We start from the raw sequence: 18,418 nt of genomic DNA on the forward strand, positions 1-18,418 counted from the left end.
CCTGTGATAAGAAAGGCTGGGCTTGCAGTTTGTCTCTCCCCATTCTGACGCTTGTTTGTGGGATTATTTCCCTCCCAAAGGCAAGCAGATAGATGTACTGGGGCCCCACCCAGGGTCAAGAATCCTGCGTGACACTGGATATCTCCCCTTCTGTGCCCTGAAGCCAGCCTACATCCCTCACCTCCCTTCTCTCCATCTAGTCCTGGACCTACTGCCTGCTATCCTATTGTCTTCCTGCCCAGGGACATCTCAGCCAGGATGACCAGTGCTTGCTGCCGCTCTGCCAAAGGCCCCAGAGTAGGTAAGATGACACTTCCCTGCAGAAAGGGTGCCCTGGGCCATCTGGGAGTCTAGTAGGCCCACATGGTAGGGCCATACGCTTAGCTGCAGAGGCAGAGGATGCTCAGTCCTTTGGCCACCCTATCCTCATGAACCCAAACTGGGGTATATGCCCCAAAGAAAGGGGAGGAAGGCAGATTCCCCTAGCACAAAGGGTTAGCTGGGTGGTACAAAGAGACATTGTGAACACAGCCCTTGTAAGGACCTTGGGGTCCCAGAAGGAACAGAAGACCCATGGCCTATCAGGCATGGTAACGCACACCTGTAATCCCAGCGGCTCAGGAAGCTGAGGCAGGAAGATTGCAAGTTTGAGAATGACCTGGGCTACATAGTAAGACCTTATCTCAAAATGAAAACAGTAGAAAGGGCTGGGGTAAAGCTCAGCAGCAGAGTACTTACCAAGCATACGGGAAGCCCTGGATTCAATCCCAAGTAACATGGAAAGGGCAGGGGTTGCTGGCCCAGCCAGAAGGACATAAGAAGAGTTTTTTCTCATAGTCCCAACACAGGCCAGCCCCCTAGGCAGGGAGAGGTGATAGAGCCCAGAGACATCCAGCCCAGTCCTGTCCTCCTGAGAAGAGCAGGGACATAGACCCAGCGTTTGAGGACCCACAGAGAGTTACCTTGGCCAGTGCAGCATCTGCCAGGCCCAACCCCCATCCATGGGCCCTTTCTGTGCTGGAGATTTTGCTAAATGGTCTTCCCAGGGCCAGTGAGATGGGGCTCCCTGGACGCAAATCCAATCTAGTGGGCTAGGCTTCCGAGGCCAAAACAGAAGCCAGGCTTCCTGAGTCCCTTTCAGAGACCCTGTTGCACCCCACTGCAGAGGCTAAGGGCCTTGGAATGAGGTAGGAGTTAACATCCACCCCTGACTCAGGGTCTCAGGGCTCAGACTGAGGACAGAACCACAGCAGGGAGGTCTGGCTGGAGGGCAGAGCTAACACACATGCACACATCAGCACACAGGATTACACTCCGACCTGTGCCACCTGCAGGGCCAGACTGTGTACACGAGCCTGCATAGTTCTCAGAGTCCCCTCTGGCCTTCCCGCTGGACTCAGTGGCCGTGGTAGGGGTCACAGGCCCAATCAGGACTCAAGGGTCCTTACACAGACCCCAGAGGACAAAGGCACCCATGCTCACCCTGACACTGAGCCCTCAGAGCCCACTCTGTTCCAGGTGCCTTGGCGAGCCCTGGCCTCGCCCTCCTCCTGTCCCTCACTGCTCACTGCTCTAGTCCCCGGGCTGAGGGCGTCCTCCAGGGAGGGCTGGATGTCAGCGAGGTCGACCCGTGGGCCAGGTGAGTGCGGGGGGGCAGGTGTTCCTGCAAATCCAGTGTTTTCTGTGGCTGCTTCATGGAAAGAGGAGAAGGAGGAGGAGGAGGTTCTGATCCTGGGCTGGCCCGTGATGTTCTTCTGGGAGGGACCACATCCAAGGATCTGAGGCCTTGGGAGGGAGGGCCACTACCCTAGGTTTTGACCTACAGGACCTTGCCCCAGGTGACCCAGCATGTCTAGCTTCAGTTACAGTTCAGGAATGGGTCCTCAGGCCATCGTCCAGCTTGCTCCCCAGACAGGTATACCAGAGGCCTAGCCAAATCTACAACCTTGGCCAGCACCGCCTGAGTTTGCCCTTGGGGCTCCCGGCTTTTGGACCCCAGCTCTGGCACCTGCTGTAGTAGCCTCAAGGCCATCACTTCTCCCCAGGTCCTCTCAGCTCCCTGCCCATCCCCCAGCTTGGTTGTTTCTTGTCTCTACCCAGGAGCCTCATTCTGGGCTTGGCCTCTTCTTCTTCCCTAGGATCTGGTAGTCACTGATGGGTCCACCAATCAATTAATGAAACAATTAGTCAGGCAGGACCAGGGTCCCACGTGGGACCAACCAAGCCCAGGCTAAGGCCATCTGAGACCCCTCTTATAAGGACATGCTATTCCAGTCTTACCCTGAGGTGGGCTCAGAGATGGCCTAGGCCAGTGATGGCGAAACTTTTAGAGTTTTCAATAACAAACAGCCCACTGTGGCTCACATGCCATAGACTCACCACCAGTGGCCTAGGCTGTGGCCACTCAGCAGGTGCCTCTAGGCCCCTCAGCAGCCTTCCGGGATTGTCAGGGCCTGGCCCAGGAGCCACAGCAGATGGACACCTGAGCACACATAAGCTTCGTGCAGCAGAGAGCTTGGCCCACACAGGCTACTCAGGCAGGGAATGAGTGAGTAGAGCAGGAGTCTTATGTGACAAACCACTTCCACCTCTCACTCCCTGGAAAGTAGACAAATCTGCCCTTGCTGGAGTTTCCCCTAACAGCTCTGTGGTCTCTTATGGCCTTGTCCTCCTGCTCAGGGCCAATGCCGCCCTCCTGCAAGATTTCTGGTGCCAGCCAGCTGGCCAGCTGCCACGGGAGCAGCTCTCTGCTCTGCTCAGGAGCCTGGCATCACAGCACGTCCCACTCCAAGCCTGGCAGGTAAGCTCCGTGGAAGGAGATGTGAAGGGGAAGCCAGGCCTTGGAGGGGATCGGGGGATGCGGGTAGGCAGCTCCTCTGAACAGATGGCCAGCTCACAGCTCGGCCAGTCAGCCAGGTTCAACACCACCTGGGTATGCTCTGCAGTGGCCCCACCAGGACAGGGAGTTTGGTCTCTCTAAGATGGGCTCTTCCTCTTGCAGCAGCACTGTGGTGTAGCGTATGCCACTTCAGCCACTTTGCCTGCAGTTGCTTCTGCTTCTTGTTCCTGATGAGGACAAAGCTCATCTGCTTCCCCTTCACAGCCTCCTGGTATGCAGTGCCCTTTCCTCCAAGCTTCCAGGCCTCATGTGTTGATGGGTTGCCAGACCAATGGTCTCTGCCCTGACTGAGGCTACAAGGCCCTGAACTGGGAGAGAGGCCAGCAGAGCCCACCTGGACCCTGTAACAGACTCAGGCATCATCCATCCCTGAGTTAAAAGGAAGAAAGGAAAGGGCAGGAGTGGTGGCATACACCTGTAATCCTAACACTCTGGGAGGCTGAGGCAGGAAAATCACTGTACATTTGAGGCCAGCTTGGGATACATAATGAGTTCAAGGCCAGCCTGAACTACATAGCGAGACCTTGTCTCAAAAGAGCAGAAAAAAAAAAACTCTGAAATCAGTCATCCTAGATGTGGCACATACCCATAATCGCAGCACTCGAGAGGCTAAGGTAAGAGGATCGTTGCAAGTTCGAGACCAGTAGTGAGCTCAAGGCCAACCTGAACTGCACAGCAAGACTCTGTTTCAAAAAGACAAAAAGCAAAAACAAAAACAGTTGTCCAAGACTCCATGTTAGAGGAGGGGGAGCAACCCAAGGCTAAATGAGCAAGAGGAAATAGTGAAAACTGGAGCAGAAGTCAGTGAAGCTAAAAACAGGAAATCAAATCCAAAAGAAGCTTCTTTGAAAAGATCAATACATCCCTAGCCAGCTGAAGGAAAGGAAAAAGAAACAGAAATTATTAATATCAGCAGTGAAAGAGGGGTCAGCACTACAGAGCTTATGGGTAATAAAAGAACATCTGAGTGCACAAATGTAATAGTTTAGATGAAATGGACCACTTCCCTGAGACACACTCTGGAAGCTCACACAGGGGAAGTAGGTCATTGAAGAGGCTACTACACATTAAAGATGGAAGCAGTAATCTACCTGCCAGCACTGACTTATAGTTAATATTTTCCAGGATTTTTTTCTTTAGTTGTACCTTATAAACTGCATAGAGCTGAATTATTGTAAATCTAATCTGAAAATCTCTGGTTTTTTAATTGCAGAGTTGGTCTGTTTATGTCTATTAGGATTGTTAGGTTTTGGGGGTTTTGTTGTTTGGGATACTAGGGATTAAACACAGGACCTTTGCACTAAACTACATCCCCAGCCTTTTTTTTTTTTTTTTTAAGACACAGTCTGTCTATGTAGTTCAGACTGGACTTGAACTTACTGTGTAGCCCAGGTTGGCCTTGAACTTACAGTGATACTTCTGCTTTAGCCTCCCCAGTGCTGAGATAGGTATGTACCACCATCCCTGGTATGGTTTTTGTTTGTTTGGTTTTGTTTTGGGGGATTGTTTTTGGTTTTTTGGGGGGTTGGGTTTTTTTGTCTGTCTTTTTGAGACAGGGTCTCTGTGCAGTTCAGGCTGGCCTTGAGCTCACTTTGTAGCCCAGGTTGGTCTTTTGGGGGGTTGGGTGTTTTTGTTTGTCTTTTTGAGACAGGGTCTCTATGCAGTTCAGGCTGGCCTTGAGCTCACTTTGTAGCCCAGGTTGGTCTTGAACTCACAAGGATCCTCCTGCCTCAGCCCCCTGAGTGCTGGGTTTACAGGCGAACACCACCACACCCAGCTGTTTGGTTGGTTTTTGGTTTTTGGTTTCTGTTCTTTATTTTTTGTTTTTGAGACAATGTTTTGCTAAGTTTCCCAGTCAGGACTTGAACTTGCAATCCTCCTGCCTCAGCCTTCCCTAGTGCAGAGATTATAGGTACACACAACCACACCTGTCTGGTTGTTGCTTTCTTAGGCCTTGTTTCTTCCATCTGATTTTTCATTTTTCTGAGCTGCCTAGAACTTTCTCACACATGTGCTTCAATTAGTGGGGTGAATATTGAAACCTTCTGCTGAGGAGGGGTCTGGGGCCAAACAGGACAGAGAGTAACCGCTGCCCATCTTGCCCAGCTCAGCTGCTTGGCCAACCTTGCCTCCCAGCTCAGCCTACAGGATGACTTCGCACTCCACCCACCAGACCTCCTGCTTTTCTACAAGTGAGTGTCAACCCCATAGCTTCCTCAGTCACTCAGGATATCCTGCCAGCACAGGCTGAGCTGCCTCTTCCAGGCTCAGGCCTCCCTTATGTCCTCCCACCTACCTGCAGCCTGAGCCAGGTGAGGGAAGCCAACTGCCGGGCCTTCACCCGCCGCGCAGCCCAGGGGAACACAGAGCTGTTGGCTAACCTGCCTGACCAGAGGGTTGCCCTGCGGCATACAGCCTTGGCCTGCCTGGTAGGCACCTTAGATGGGGACGGGACAGCCACACCATGGATCCAGGCCTCTTGCTTAACACTGGTCTGCTGTCCCCACAGGGGGGACCCCACCTGCAGCTCAGTGCCTCAGACCTGGGGCTCCTTGGGGTCTTGGTGTGTGACATGGATGCATCCAGCATTGTGACTGCAGACTCCCATGTGCTGCAGAACCTGTTACGCTGCCCCCGGCTGAGCACCTCCCAGCAGACTGCCTTCAACACCCTCCTGGCCAGTGGGAGAACCCAGCTTGGGTGGGTGAGGCATTGGGTGAAGCTAACACCTCTCCTCCTTGAGATGAAATGAGTGGCAGCCTGGGTTTGGGCTCATGAGGTCACTGGTGTCCTTAGTCCTGCTGACGTTTGACTTCTGACCCTGGCTGTCAGCCTCATTCTGTCCCTGCAGGCTGTGGACACAGGGTTGCTGAGGAACCTATGAACTATGTAGACACTTCCAGGGGGCTGAGTGCACCTGAGAACCCATTGGATGTTCCTCCTGCAGGCCAGGTGCTGCCCCAGACCCTGACATGGTTCCCTTCCTCTGCACTAGGACTCCCGGCTCCTGGAACCTGGAGGGGCTGCAGGCCCTGGGGCCCCTGGCAACCTACATAAGCCCCCACCTGTGGGAACAGGTGCAGGAGGTACAATGGGGTGGGGTGGGTACATGTAGATGGGAATGCATCCAGCTGTCCCTTTGACCAGGCTGTCCAAGCATGAGGCCACTCTGAGGCCTGAATGTGGGACAAGGAGCCAGGCTGTTCCATAATATGAAGCCACCAAGCCTCTCCTCCCAGGCTGTGGGCCTGGACTTCTTTCGCAGCATGGTGGCTGCCTGCCGGGTGGGGCACCTCAGCCAGTCTGATGCCCGGCGCTTCGTCACCAGCTTCTTGGAGTCCAAGGCCAGCTCAGTGTCCTCAAGGCCCAAGCGAGGTACAGGTCAGTGTGGACACGGTGGGCTGGGATGCTATGTCTCCCCGAGTCTGGACTCCCCACCCTGGCCTGGTTGGGACCAAGCTCTGGGTTAGAGGTCAAGATTGCAGAGCAAGTCAAAGTATGATTAAGGTCAGAAGTGGAGATCAGAGTCAAAGGTGGCCCTCCAAAACCAAATGAAGTGGCATAAACCTGTAATCCCAGCACTCTGGGTGGCTGAGGCAGGAAGTTCAATCCCAGACTGTGTAATTTAGCAGCTTAGCAAGATCCTGTCTCAAAATAAAAAAAATTAAAAGGGCGGGCTATATAACTCAGTGTAGCACAGGGTCCTGAGTTCAATTCCCGGTACCAAAAAAAAAAGTAACTCAGTGTAAGGGTCTTGGGTTCAATCCCCAGTACCAAGAAAGAAGAAAAAAGATGGCCCTCAACACAGGTCAAAGATGACCTCTAAGTCATCGGCATGTTTTGCAGGAAGATCCTGCATTCGTGGCAACATCACAGCGGCCACACTACAGGACGACCTCTTCCTGGTGCATTATGACTGTGCCCAGCTGGAGTCTTGCCTGGGCAACCGCGTGCTCAGCGCCAACCTGGATCCCCTACTGCAGCACCCACTGCCTGCTGAGTGCCAGCGTGTTGTCAAGGCCAAGCTCACTCAGGTGTGCGGTGGGCAGGGCAGGCAGGTATGAAGGGGCGTGGGCATGGCCACTGATGCCACCACCTGCCCCAGATTTACCCGCATGGCGTGCCTGAGGACCAGCTGCACCTCATCACCTCGCTGGTCTACCTCTACTCCTGTGCTGAGATAGGCCAGTGGAACATCACTTCTGGGGACACTGTGGTGGCCCTGCTGGCCTCGGATGTGGCCCTGGAGAACCAGACAGAGGTGAGGACAAGGAGCTGTCTGTCAGCCTGGCCCACAGACCCCCAACCCTAGAGATATCTGCCAACCCCACTGACCCCAACCCCCCTGGCTTTGGTCCCCTGACCCTGGCCCCAATGACCCCAGCCTGCTGACCCTGGCCCCACCCCCAGGCAGTTCTCCAGAGATTCCTGGACCACAATGGCATGGTCACTGGTGCCCTACTCTTGGCCATTGGGGGTTCCCGCCTTTGCTGGATGAGCCCCAGGCAGATCTACACCATCCAGCCCTCGGAGTTCCGGTGAGCTGCCCAGCCAGCCATCCACCTGCCAAAGGTCACAAGGGGAAAATGAGGCTCAAGTGAGAAATACGGTCTGGGCCAGGCCATTGGAGGTGTATGGTTCCTAAGGGCCACCATAACAAAGTACTACAGGCTGAGTGTCTTAAACAACAAATTTATTCTCTAAAACTGGAGACCAAGAATGCAGGGTGAGACCTGCAGGGAGGGTCCTTCCTGGCCTGAGGTCCACTGTTACCCCCAGGCCTTGGTGTTTCCTGGCCTGCATATGTGTCCCCGCAGGCCCCATCTCATCTTTGGTGGCTCCTCCCTGTCTCAGTTTAAACTATCCTGTTGCCAGGCGTAGTGGCTCATGCCTGTAATCCCAGCACTTGGGAGGCTGAGGCAGGAGGATCATTGTGAGTTAGAGACCAGCCTAGGCTACAAAGTGAACTCAAGGCCAGCCTGAACTGCATAGCAGGACCCTGTCTCAAAAAGACCAAAACAAACAAACAAACAAAAAAACTCAACTCTCCTGTTGTCATGAGATAGCCAGGCACTGGATTTAGGGCCTTCTTACTCTAATCTGACTTCATCGTTTAATCTGATTTTATCCACAAACACTGTTTCCAAATAAGGTCACATTCTGAGGTTCCAGGTGGGCAAAGATTTTAGGTGAACACAAATTTTGAAGGGGGTACTGTTCAACCCAGGATAGAGGGCAAGAGGAAAGCTGAAGTTTGGGGGAAGTGGCCCCTCCCCAGCAGTGTGGAGGTCATAGGGCCCCAGCCTGCTCATCAACACTCGCTACCCTCCAGGCTGGCTGGGGCCCCGGACCTCTCCTCTTGCCCTCAAAGCCGGAAGAATGTGCTCTTTGCCAAGGCCCGAGAGGCCTTCAGCAACACCAGCACCACAGCTGACTACTACCGCCTCATGCGCCCATACCTTGGTGAGACCCTGCCCTGCATGGGTCCCCAGAAGCATTGCTCCCCAGAAGCTCCCAACCCTCATCCCTCACCACTGCCCCCACAGGCGGTGCCCCCATGGAGGAGCTGCAGCACCTGGCCCAGGCCAACATCTCCATGGACATTGACACCTTCACCAACCTTAATCCCCACGTGCTGCAGGTGGGGCCTGAGCATCTGGCAGGTGGTAGGAGGCAGGGCAGGTCCCTGGGTGCCAGGCCTGCATGCCCCACAGTCAGAGTAGCACAACCATTGTGGGCCCCTGTCCCTCTCCAGGCTGGCCCTGCTCCCACCCCCATCCACATCAGTGCCTGGTCCTGGGAGATACACTGATCTCAAAGGATTCTCCCTTGGACCCCTCCCCCACAGCCCTCTGGCTTCCCTCACAGTGTCTGAGTGTCGGCAGTGTGACCACGCTGCTGGGCCAGAATGTTGGGGACTTGCAGAAGGCCCGCAGCCATCCGACTGTCAGCTCCTGGCTACGCAGCCTCAACAGGTCGGCCCTGGGTGAGCTGGGCCTGGACACCAACCTCGCCAGTGCCACCCCTGCCCAAACGACCAGAAGACTCTCCAGCACTACCTGCCCAGTGTCCCATCTGGCCACACCCTCCAGACAGTCAGGGAACATCAATGCAGCCTCCACCTCAGGTACAGCCTACACCCCCTCACTGTCCACTGTAGGCCTCTGGCTGTTTCCAGTTCTTATCTCAGACCTTCTCTCTCATCTGCCTCTGGAGTGACCTCTGGGTGACACTGGTGTCATCCTTCATTGCCTGCTGAACCATTTAGGGACACAAGTGCCCCCTCTAACCCTGACAAACAGCAGAAAGTGGGGCTGGGAGAAGTTCCTCAATCCCTCTTGGGCGTGGAAGAGCTTCCATAGATGGAGGTCCATGCTGGTCCTCCCCAGCTCAGAGAGGCTCTGGCCGGGACTGAGGGGCCCATCTCATCCTCTTTAGGTAGCCCACCAGTCAACCTGGCATACCTGTCCCTCTCAGTGGCCCTACCCTCCAGCCTTCTGTGGCTACTACTGCTTGGGCACCTCCAGGCCCAATGTGGCATGATCATGCAGCACCAGGACCCTGGCCACTGCAGACAGCTCTGACCATGGTGACCAGCTCCATGGGCATCACATACAAGATAAACAGAGCTGTTAGAAGGAGCTGGTTGCCTGCCCAGACAAGGTACAGCCCTTTCCCAGGAGACCTGTGGTGTCCCTGTCCTAGAAGGTCTGTAGGTCTGGTCCCACATACCTCAGCTCCCAGGACCAACATCTCTAAGGCGATGGGACCTGTCTAGCCACAGGCCCAGGCTGGCAGTGAGGACAAGGCCAGGCCCTCTCCAGGATAACTGGAGTCAGGTAGAGCTCTGATCTCACTGTCCTTGGGCGTAGATCTGAATAAAAGTATAAAGCTGTCTGCTGCCCGTGTCTTTCCTGGGCCCTAGTAGGAGCACAGAGACCTTCCTCCAGACACCCTTCAGCTGGGGGCTTGGGAACAGAACTACTATCACTTTGGGGACAATAGCAAGCCCACCAGGAGGGCCTCAGATAGCCCCCACTGGCTTGAAGCCACACCCTCGTGCCCATCTTCCAAACGGTGGGAGGGGGAACTCAGTCTTGTTCACAGGTTACAAGAAGCTCCAGAGTCATCCCCACCTGGTCCTTGGAACAGCACAGCGCTTGTCTGCAGAGGGATGGGCTACTGTTTATTGAGCTCAAATGTCCTTGGGCCAGACATTGATCACGTGGGCCTGCTCCCACATAGTGGAGCTCCACAATGGGCAGGGGCCAGGGGCTTTGGGAATGGTAGCCTCAGTTCAGAGTCCCAGCCACAAGCACAGCCCGGGTCAACGCCAGCACAAGTCCAGGTGCAAGGAGGTGGGGTCCTCCAGAGAAGGCCTCTGCATGGAGAGGAGGTAACTCAGACCCTCCCCCTACCTCCATGGGTAGCAATTCTGCCCCCAGGCTGCCCCAGCCCACCTCGTCGTGAGTTGAGGTCCAGGACCATGTAGCCATTGGGGATACCACCACGAAGTCTCAGCCCCAGCATATCCAGGTCTTCCTGCCGCTGCTGGAAGATCCATTCCTTCACAGGACTGTTCCTCTCCTCTGCCTTCAGGCCTGCCACGTTCCGTCCCAGAAGGTTTTGCACCTCGGCCACGGTCAGCCGCTGCCAGAGCACCAGGCAGTCATCAGGGGCTCCAGGCTGTCCTGGACGCTGGGTCTCCATTATGCACAGAGCACACATGCCTCCTGGGCACACGGATGCCTGCCTGGCTCCCTCCAGACTTCCTGCTTTGCCAGCTGGCCCCGATTCAAAGGGCCCCACCCAAGGCCCCGCCCACCACTAGACTCCACCTCCTTGAGGCTCCGCCCCTCTTACCTCCACAGCCTTGACTGGCAGCTTCTTAAATGTGGCCATGTCCATGCTTACATTCTGGTGGCTGAGGGCCTGCAGGTCCTCTATGGAGGCCCCACCTGCTCAGAGAGAAAGGATCCCAAGCTCCAGACCTCACCTCATACGGTAGTCTTCTCATCACAGCTACAGGAAGCCCACTGTGAGTGCGTGAGTGTGTGTGTGTGTGTGTGTGTGTGTGTGTGTGTGTGTTGTACTGCAGATTGAACCCAAGAGTGTACTCCTACAGAGCTACATCCCCAGTCCTTTAATTTTATTTTGAAACCGTTCTGAGTTACTAAATTGCCCAGGCTGGACTTGAACTTTCAACCCTCCTCCTGCCTCAGTCTTCCAGAGTGCTAGGATTATAGGCATGTGCCACTGGGCCTGGCTAAAGCCCAGAATTCTTTCCAGCAATTCCCTTCCTCCTAAGAAATTCCCACTCTGGCTTTGCCTGGCCAATGCCTGACCCCTTAGCAAGAGAGGATCAGTCCCCTAGCAGGGCTAGAATTCACAGCTTCTCACATGTTTTAAGAGGCAGGGGACAGGCTGCCCTGCGGCACTGGCCTATAAGGGATATGTTGGCACCCTGGCTCACCCAGGAAGGGCTGGATCTTCTTGAAGTACTCTAACCCGCTCACATTCTGGAATGCCAAGCGGGCCTTGGGATAGAGAACGACCAGCTGCTTTGAGTTGCATGTGTCCAGGTCCTGAGGCCTGGCTTCCCTAGAAGTGGAGTGAAGCAGGCAGTGAGTAGGGGGGTTCGGTACACTCACCCTGCCTGACAGAGCCCCCAGACTCACCATAGGAGCCTGGCAGGCACAGACCCCAGCTGCTCAGGACTGAGGGCACACAGGTAGGTGGGATAAAAGCCAGCCAAGGCATCCAGAATATCTTTGTCCAGCTGGCCACTCCCCTGCAGGTAGCGGGCAGTCAGGGTGACCACCTGTGGAAGGAAGTCATTCAGCTACCTTGGGGCAGGGAGCAATGTACCCCTGCCAGCCCCAGCTGGACACCCTCATGCCAGACACTCCCCTCAGGCAGGTGGTCACCTTAGTGTCCATATTTGGCCTTTTGCTGACTTTGAGCAGAGCTTTCAAGGTGTCCAGGGAGGTCACATTCCACTTCTGAATGTCCTCAGGGCTCATGAGGTGGAAGAAGTGGCCCAGGCTCAGGATCAGGGACTCAGGGTAGCCTTGTGGGTAGGTCTATGGGGGAAGTGACTGTGAGGTTCAGAGACCCTCCCTGGCAACTGGGGGAGTTCTGGGCACAGCAAGCAGGCAGGAACACACAGCAGAAGTTACCTCATCCAGTTTGCGCTTAAAGATGTGGAGCTGCTGGTAGGTAAAGGGAATGGCATTCACTCGGTCCATCTGTGTAGCCAGCAGGGCACCATCCACACAGGCCTCCAGTTCCCAGTCAGCATAGAAGAAGAGGTCTTCCTCCACCACTTGGGGCTTCCGCCCTGGGGGACAGACCTTCTCTGCAGAACAGGTGGGTGTCAAGGGCCAGGCTGCTCCTTTCAACCCCTCCTTCCTCCCATAAATGCCACAAAACCTTGAGCCTCAGTTTAGCCACTAGCAAAATGGGGCGATTCTGCCCACTCTATGAGGTTATGATTGAGCCAACTGAGGAGCCAGGAAGGGTTGTAGGTTGGGGCAGGTGAGACCCTCCAATTCCAGACTGCAGCCTGGCCCAGCAGGGTGTGGAGCTCACCCTCTGCGCTCCGCTTGAGCCTCACAAGGATGGTGGTCAGCTCAGGCCATTGCCCAAATGGCTCCTGGGAGGTATGATGCAGCCAGGCATCCGTGACCCCCTGAGGACAGGACAGGGTGGCTCAGCTGCATGGGCCCAGTGGCTCCATACACACATTGGGACCAGGTCTCACCTTGGGGATGGTACGTATGATGGACTGGTCCAGCACAGCCAGCAGGTTTTGCAGGGCATCCAATGTAGAGACCGACCACCTTGATGCGGGGCTGTCCAGATACAGGGGCTTGGCTCAAGAACTGCCCCCTGCGTCCAGCCCCAGACAGAGAAGGCAGGGGGTAGAGCCAGAGTTGGGTACCTCCCTGCAGAGGTGCTGTGAAGGGGACCCTGGTGGACACGGATATGGTGCAGCAGGGTATAGGAGACCCTGAGCTGCCCAATGCAGATGAGGATTCCCTCAGACACAGCTGCCCATGAACAACCAACCCGAGCACCCTTCAAAGTCCCAGACACCCCTCCTCACCCATAGGGTGTTTCTCCACCCTGCAGAGCTGCCCTGGCTGCCTCCTGTTGGTCCTGGTCCAGGGGCCCTGGGCAGGCTGCCAGCCGGGGGAGGACAACTGCCGCAGAGTTGACAACAAAGTGCCCAGGCAGGTCACAAGCTAGGCCTCCCAGGGCCTGTACGTTGTCCTCACTCACCCGAGACCCCTGCACACCCTGCATAGGCAATAGGCCTCAGCATCTCTGGGGAACCACCAAGCCCCTTCCTTACTTACTGCCTTGTCCCAGGCTCCGTCCAGTACCTGGCAGGCCAGAGCTGCAAGCAGCAGCTGCCGCCGCTTAGGAGCCCCCCGCGGGAGCACATCCACATTGGCCTTGGCGATGCCAGAGAAGAACTGGGTACAGGCCTGGGGCCCCATGAACAAGTCTGGGCTGCAGAGGGAGGGTGGGTGCTGGGGCCTGCCATGCAGACTACTACACATCCCTACCTGAGGGCTGGCCCATCTGAGCCACCGATTCCCTGTGCTTTGGGAAGGGGGCACTCAAGCCTGGAGGGTGTCCCTACTTGAAGAAGGGCAACATATCCACTGGAAAGCTGTCCAGGTTCTTGGGGACGAGGTGCTTGGAGAGGTGAAGTGCCAGACAGTGTAGCTGCCAGGAGACCAGAAATCCAGCTCAGAAAGTTCTGGGCCTAAAGATGGCCCAGGGACCCCTGGTTGATCCCAGCCCACACATCCCATACTGGCCCCACGCCCTGCTCACGTGGAGTTGTTCCTCTGAGAGCTACCCTGCTGGGGCACCAAGCACACAGGTGCTGGCCGGCAGCCTTCTCCCCACCCCAAGGCTCACCCACTCCACATCTTGCCTCCTACACCCTTTGGGGGACAGAGCTACCAGGGTGGCTGTGATGCTCTAGGAGGGGACAGCAGGGTCATCTCAGATTTGCCCCCAGAGAACTAGAGCCAAATGGGGAAAGGTACCTTCATGGTCAGACAGGTGGCTGAGGAGCTCTGGGAAGAGTCACAGCCAGGGAGAAACCCTCAGTGAGCAGTAGTGTGGTAGCCCTGAGGCCACCAACTCCTTAGCCTCTCCTACCCCGACTAAGGACTGACCTGATCCACCCGGAGAGTGACATTCTTCTGCCTTATGGTCATGGCCAGCTCCTGGGCACGCTCAATGCTCATGCCAGACACCTCCGTACAGGTGAAGTCACAGAGGAGGCTGGGGTCAAGGCTGGGGGCAGGCCAGGGGTATGTACAGGGCTTCCCTGCCCCCACATCACCCCCACAGTGGACCCTATGCACACCCTGGAGGGCAAAGTACCACCATCCTCTGGAGGGGCAATCTCTTCCCCAACCCCAGTCCCAGCTAGGCACGGAGGACATGGGGGGACATAGGCTCAGGAACTTGAGCATGAGACTTGGCCATGACTCAAGCCCCCCAGAGCCCTTGAGGGACATGGGGTCCTGCACTTACCTGGCAAGGTCATTCTTGCTGGCCAATACTGGGTTGAGGAGGTTAGGCGTCTGGGGAACAGGGCCTGGATGATGGCTCCCCGGGCAGGAGCTTCTCAGGCCTAGCTGTTCCCTCAGCCCAGCTCCCTGCTGGGACCATGTCTTCGGCTCATGGCTTGACTGCTTCCTGATCCAGCCCCTCCAGGCTCAGACACACCCTTGCAAGTGGGCACCTCTGAACTCTGGTAGATTTGTGCATGTCCCCCACCCCCAGGAAAAGCCGAGACCTCCACCAGAACCAGAGGGCGCTGCCATTCCCCAGAGGACCTCACCTGCTGGGTCATAACTGTCTGAGCCCACAAAGGCTGCACCCACCCTGCAGAGTAGAGGACATAGAATGGAGGGGAGGACCAGGGTTTCCAAGGTGTGCCAGACCTTGAGGAGGGAGGAAACAAAGGCAGGCCTCTCCCTGGCCCAGCCCCACGTATATCCTGCAAGGTGTGGGCCCCATGCCATCCTGGCCCACATGACTGGGAACAGGGTCTGAGTGGACCCCACTGTGTTCAGACCCCCATTCCCTGGGACTGGGTCTCCTGCGCACTGCAGAAGTAAAGTCCTCAGGGTCAGGGAGCCTCTCCCCAGGGCCTGACCTGCTAAGGGCCTTGGTTCCATTCCCCCTAGTCCTATACCATGCAGACAACAGCTCTGGACTCACCCAAGCTGAGGAGCAACAGAAGGCTGCTGTGGGTAAGGATCCGGCAGGACCTCAGGGGGAGTCGAGCTGTTGAGAAGGCCATGGTCTGTGAAGGATAGTGACTCTGATGCTCCCAAGATCTCCCTGGCTTCATACCCAGCACTGTCCCCACACAGTGAGGGGCCTCTAGGACCAGGGAGCTCTAGTCGAACCTTCTTCATGGGCACCTGAAGCAGCATCTGGCTGTTTGCCCTGCTCTGCAGACTTCCCAGCTCCACCCCTCAGGAAGAGGCCCTTGGCCGGGTGGGTCTGGGTCTGAGCCAGCCCAGCCCCCAACCATGAGCTCTGGGGCAGGCACCCCTCCTCAGCTCTCATCCCAGGGCAGGGCAGGGTAGGGCGGGGTTACCGCCAGGGAGCAGGGCTGCTTCCCACTCAAACTGGCCTTGGTTTTCCCCTGCGCAGAGGGATTGAGCAACTCACGCTGGGGTTGTATTGCTTGGCCCTTTCTGGTCCCTTCCACTGCGGGCACCTGGGCTTTGGGAAACCTGGAGGGGCTGAAAGGCAATGCCCTCCTCTAACCCCTTGGGCACGTGGCTTCTCTGACCCTACTTTCAGGTGCAGATGTGGGCAACCTGGGGGTCCCCAGACTGGAGCTTGGGAACCTGTGGCCAGCATGGTTGGAGCATCCTCCCTGGAGAAGTACTGTCCTCTTGGGGCCAGGGTAGGGCCTCTTCCCCACCCCAGGTACACCCCAGGTGTAGACCCAGGTGTACCTCACCATAGCTCAGAATCAAGGGTCCCTCCTACGCCCATGCTTCAGTCACCTATCCACTGATCTGAGCTGTCTGAGGCAGCTTGGAGATAGGGTGTCTGGGAGCTACAAGGCCTCCAGGTGACATCCCCTCGGCCTCCCCACAAGGTGAGGGAGGTGCCTGTGGCTGCCACACTCTTAGCAAGGTGCAGAAAGCCAGGCCCCCAGCCAGAGAACAGGAGACAAGGTAGGCATAGACAGGCAAGAAGTCCTACCCATGTCTCCCCCAGAAGCAGGACACGATCTCGACCCCATATGGCCCAGGGACCCCCAGCACCCACACCCAGGATGGCTGTAGCTCCCTCCTGTCCAAGCCCACCGCAAGTGGAGTCCAGAGCATAGGTAGGGTCCAGGTGAAGTCTGCCTCAGCTCAAACAGTATACATGAGCTTACATGTGAAATGGGGCCACATCCCAGGTGTCCTGTCCAGCACGATTTCTGAAAACACCAATTTCATGGTCCTGGTGAGGTAGCCCAGGACAGGCACCAAGATAGTTCCATCCCTTACCCTGTGTCCTCTAGGAACAGTCTCCATCCAGACTCCACTGCTCATTAACTATCCATGCACTTACTGAGCACCTACTGTATGCTGGGCCCTGTCATGGTAACAATCCCCCGGGGTGGATCTGGGGCTTGAGCAGGTACAAGCCTCTTAAAGTGAAGTGGCCCTGTCTGTGGGAACAGTGGCCAGTTCCTACTTGGGCAGGTGGGGAGCTGCAGGACACTGTCTAACTCTACAGCCTGCCTGCCTGATCCCCAAGTCCAGCAAGACCCAAGGTCTGGCCCTCAAGTGGTAAAAAATGAAGCCAGACCACATTCCTTGTTGAGGTCAGGGCTCGGTGAGGCTGGGTGGGAAGAATGTAGCTTACAGACAGGACTAAACACAGAGCCATCTGATCCTACCCTCAGCAGAGAGATGCGGTGTGGCTGGCCAGGACCACACAGGGGCTGAGAGCAGAAATTACTCCTAAAGACAGCAAGGGAGAAAGGTCCTTGCTGCTTCCCCTTGCACAGCAGGGGAGGGGGCAGGAGTGGGGCTACAGGCTGGGCAGGGACTTGCTGGTCCCTCCCCTGGCAGGTCCCAGTACCAGCCTGAGCCCTATGCCTGCTCCCACCCAGGGCAGCTGGGTCGAGGTACCAGGCAGTGCTGGTGTAGGCGTCTGCCACACCTTTCCAGCATACCCGTTCCCACGCATGCATACATACATGAACACACGTGTGACCTAGACCCTGTCCCCCAGCTCACATTAATCAGGCCATAGTTAGCCCCTCATGGGCCTGGGCACTGAGCTTAGTCTCAGAAAATGTGGGCCCCCGCCCATCCCCCAGCTAGATTAGGTTCTGTCCCTGAATGGCCAGTGGACTCACCCCAACGGACATAGGGCTCACAGTGACCCATCCATGAGATGCTCCTTTACTCACTGCCTGGGTGTTTGTGGTGATTAAGGGCTCGTGAGGAGCCCTTAGGCAAATGCCCTGGGGCTCTTGTCTGACTTTCACTTTGGGACCCCCCGTAAGTCCCTCACCCCCATCATCCTGCAAAGCTGATCTAGAGTAGCTCCTGGTTCTCCCAATGGAAGGGGCAGATTCAGCACCACCAAGGAAACAGGGGTAGGGACTTTCCCGGGTCACAGATCCTGGGTGGGAGGGCAGGTCACAGGAGGCAGGAAAAGTCAAGCAGAGCGGGAAGCATGTGTGGGAACAGGGTGTGGGTCACTGAGTTCTTGGCAAGTGCGGTTGATCTCTTTAAAGGAAGATAGGAAAGTGGGAGTGGGCCTGCCCGGCAGGAGGGGTGTCCCACTTGGGCTACCTGGGGAGGTGTCCCAGTGCCCATCATAGCCCCAGGTACCTGAGGTCCAAGTGGCCTCTTCTCAGGGTCTGGGCCAGACCTGCAGTTGGAGTCACTGCCAAACCTGGGTGACAAGAGAGCCTGAGCCTACTTGGTCTCAGTTTCCACACTTGGAGATGGGGTATAGAGACACCAGAGTCTCCCAGGCTGTCCAGAGCAACTAAGGAGGCTTCCCTGCTGCAGCCAGGGGGAGAGGCAGCTGCTCATGCAGCAGGAATGTGTGGGTGGAGACCTTTAGGAGGAGCTGTAGACAGGGGCAGGAGTGGGGCCATGCCTGGGCTGCTGGGGGAGGAGGGCTGCCTTGGTCCTCATCTTGGTGGAGCTAGAGAGAGCCCTAGGCTCAGGCTTTGTGGGATCTTATACTCCCATTTCTCAGGAGGAAAAACTGAGGGAGCAGAGTGGCCTGAGTCACAGGGCAAAGTGAGGGTATGGTCTTCAGGCTGAGCCATGGTGAGCTCTGCAGGCCACAGAGTCTACGTGGTAGCCACATAGCCAGCCACAGCTCCCAGGGGCACAGGCCATGGTGCAGGGTGCATTTCTCAACTCAAGCTAATATTGTGTGGACAACACCATGACTCTGAAATGAGCAGGTGAAGGTTGGTGGAAGGGAATCAAAACTGGTCCA

The 18,418-nt window shown here is 56.4% G+C and overlaps 2 protein-coding genes across 7 annotated transcripts; one reads left to right on the top strand and one right to left on the bottom strand.

The window, feature by feature from the left end:
- Positions 1-47: 47 nt before the first annotated feature.
- LOC102017168 (mesothelin-like protein) lies at positions 48-10,266 on the top strand. Its single transcript, XM_005391610.2, has 15 exons — positions 48-301; positions 1,519-1,639; positions 2,680-2,800; positions 5,006-5,091; positions 5,202-5,328; positions 5,409-5,599; positions 5,895-5,985; positions 6,139-6,280; positions 6,746-6,933; positions 7,005-7,160; positions 7,310-7,437; positions 8,232-8,362; positions 8,446-8,540; positions 8,768-9,026; positions 9,338-10,266. Exons 1-15 carry the CDS (start codon positions 259-261, stop codon positions 9,481-9,483), a joined length of 2,025 nt encoding a protein of 674 aa, XP_005391667.1. The 5' UTR covers positions 48-258; the 3' UTR covers positions 9,484-10,266.
- LOC102015992 (mesothelin) lies at positions 10,065-17,944 on the bottom strand. Of its 6 annotated transcripts, XM_013517948.1 has the most exons (18): positions 17,313-17,339; positions 16,338-16,382; positions 15,155-15,239; positions 14,772-14,815; positions 14,462-14,511; positions 14,098-14,218; positions 13,551-13,636; positions 13,288-13,417; positions 13,008-13,201; positions 12,663-12,753; positions 12,491-12,590; positions 12,079-12,257; positions 11,827-11,982; positions 11,578-11,720; positions 11,373-11,500; positions 10,763-10,857; positions 10,360-10,549; positions 10,065-10,280 (listed from the first exon to the last, which is right to left on the bottom strand). In XM_013517948.1, the coding sequence occupies exons 1-18, from the start codon at positions 17,322-17,324 to the stop codon at positions 10,192-10,194; spliced, it is 1,938 nt and encodes a 645-aa protein (XP_013373402.1). In that variant the 5' UTR covers positions 17,325-17,339; the 3' UTR covers positions 10,065-10,191. The 6 variants fall into 6 exon arrangements, with proteins under 6 accessions (XP_013373402.1, XP_013373403.1, XP_005391662.1 ...); XM_013517949.1 differs by lacking the exons at positions 16,338-16,382; positions 17,313-17,339 and adding an exon at positions 17,794-17,944; XM_005391605.2 differs by lacking the exons at positions 16,338-16,382; positions 17,313-17,339 and adding an exon at positions 15,346-15,456.
- Between the last annotated feature and the right edge of the window lie 474 nt (positions 17,945-18,418).

This window comes from Chinchilla lanigera, unplaced genomic scaffold (genome assembly GCF_000276665.1).
Source record: "Chinchilla lanigera isolate Chin_1 unplaced genomic scaffold, ChiLan1.0 scaffold00041, whole genome shotgun sequence".
Taxonomy (NCBI): domain Eukaryota; kingdom Metazoa; phylum Chordata; class Mammalia; order Rodentia; family Chinchillidae; genus Chinchilla; species Chinchilla lanigera.

What these genes read in the sequence shown, in the direction of transcription:
- LOC102017168 (XM_005391610.2), top strand. Translation starts at nt 259, where the DNA reads ATGACCAGTGCTTGCTGCCGCTCTGCCAAAGGCCCCAGAGTAG. An exon ending in TGCCAAAGGCCCCAGAGTAG is followed by an intron (nt 302 to 1,518) that starts GTAAGATGACAC and finishes ACTCTGTTCCAG; the next exon opens with GTGCCTTGGCGAGCCCTGGC. An exon ending in ATACAGCCTTGGCCTGCCTG is followed by an intron (nt 5,329 to 5,408) that starts GTAGGCACCTTA and finishes CTGTCCCCACAG; the next exon opens with GGGGGACCCCACCTGCAGCT.
- LOC102015992 (XM_013517948.1), bottom strand. An exon ending in GGTGGAGAAACACCCTATGG is followed by an intron (nt 12,754 to 13,007) that starts GTGAGGAGGGGT and finishes GTATCTGGACAG; the next exon opens with CCCCGCATCAAGGTGGTCGG. An exon ending in GGCCAAATATGGACACTAAG is followed by an intron (nt 11,721 to 11,826) that starts GTGACCACCTGC and finishes TTCCTTCCACAG; the next exon opens with GTGGTCACCCTGACTGCCCG.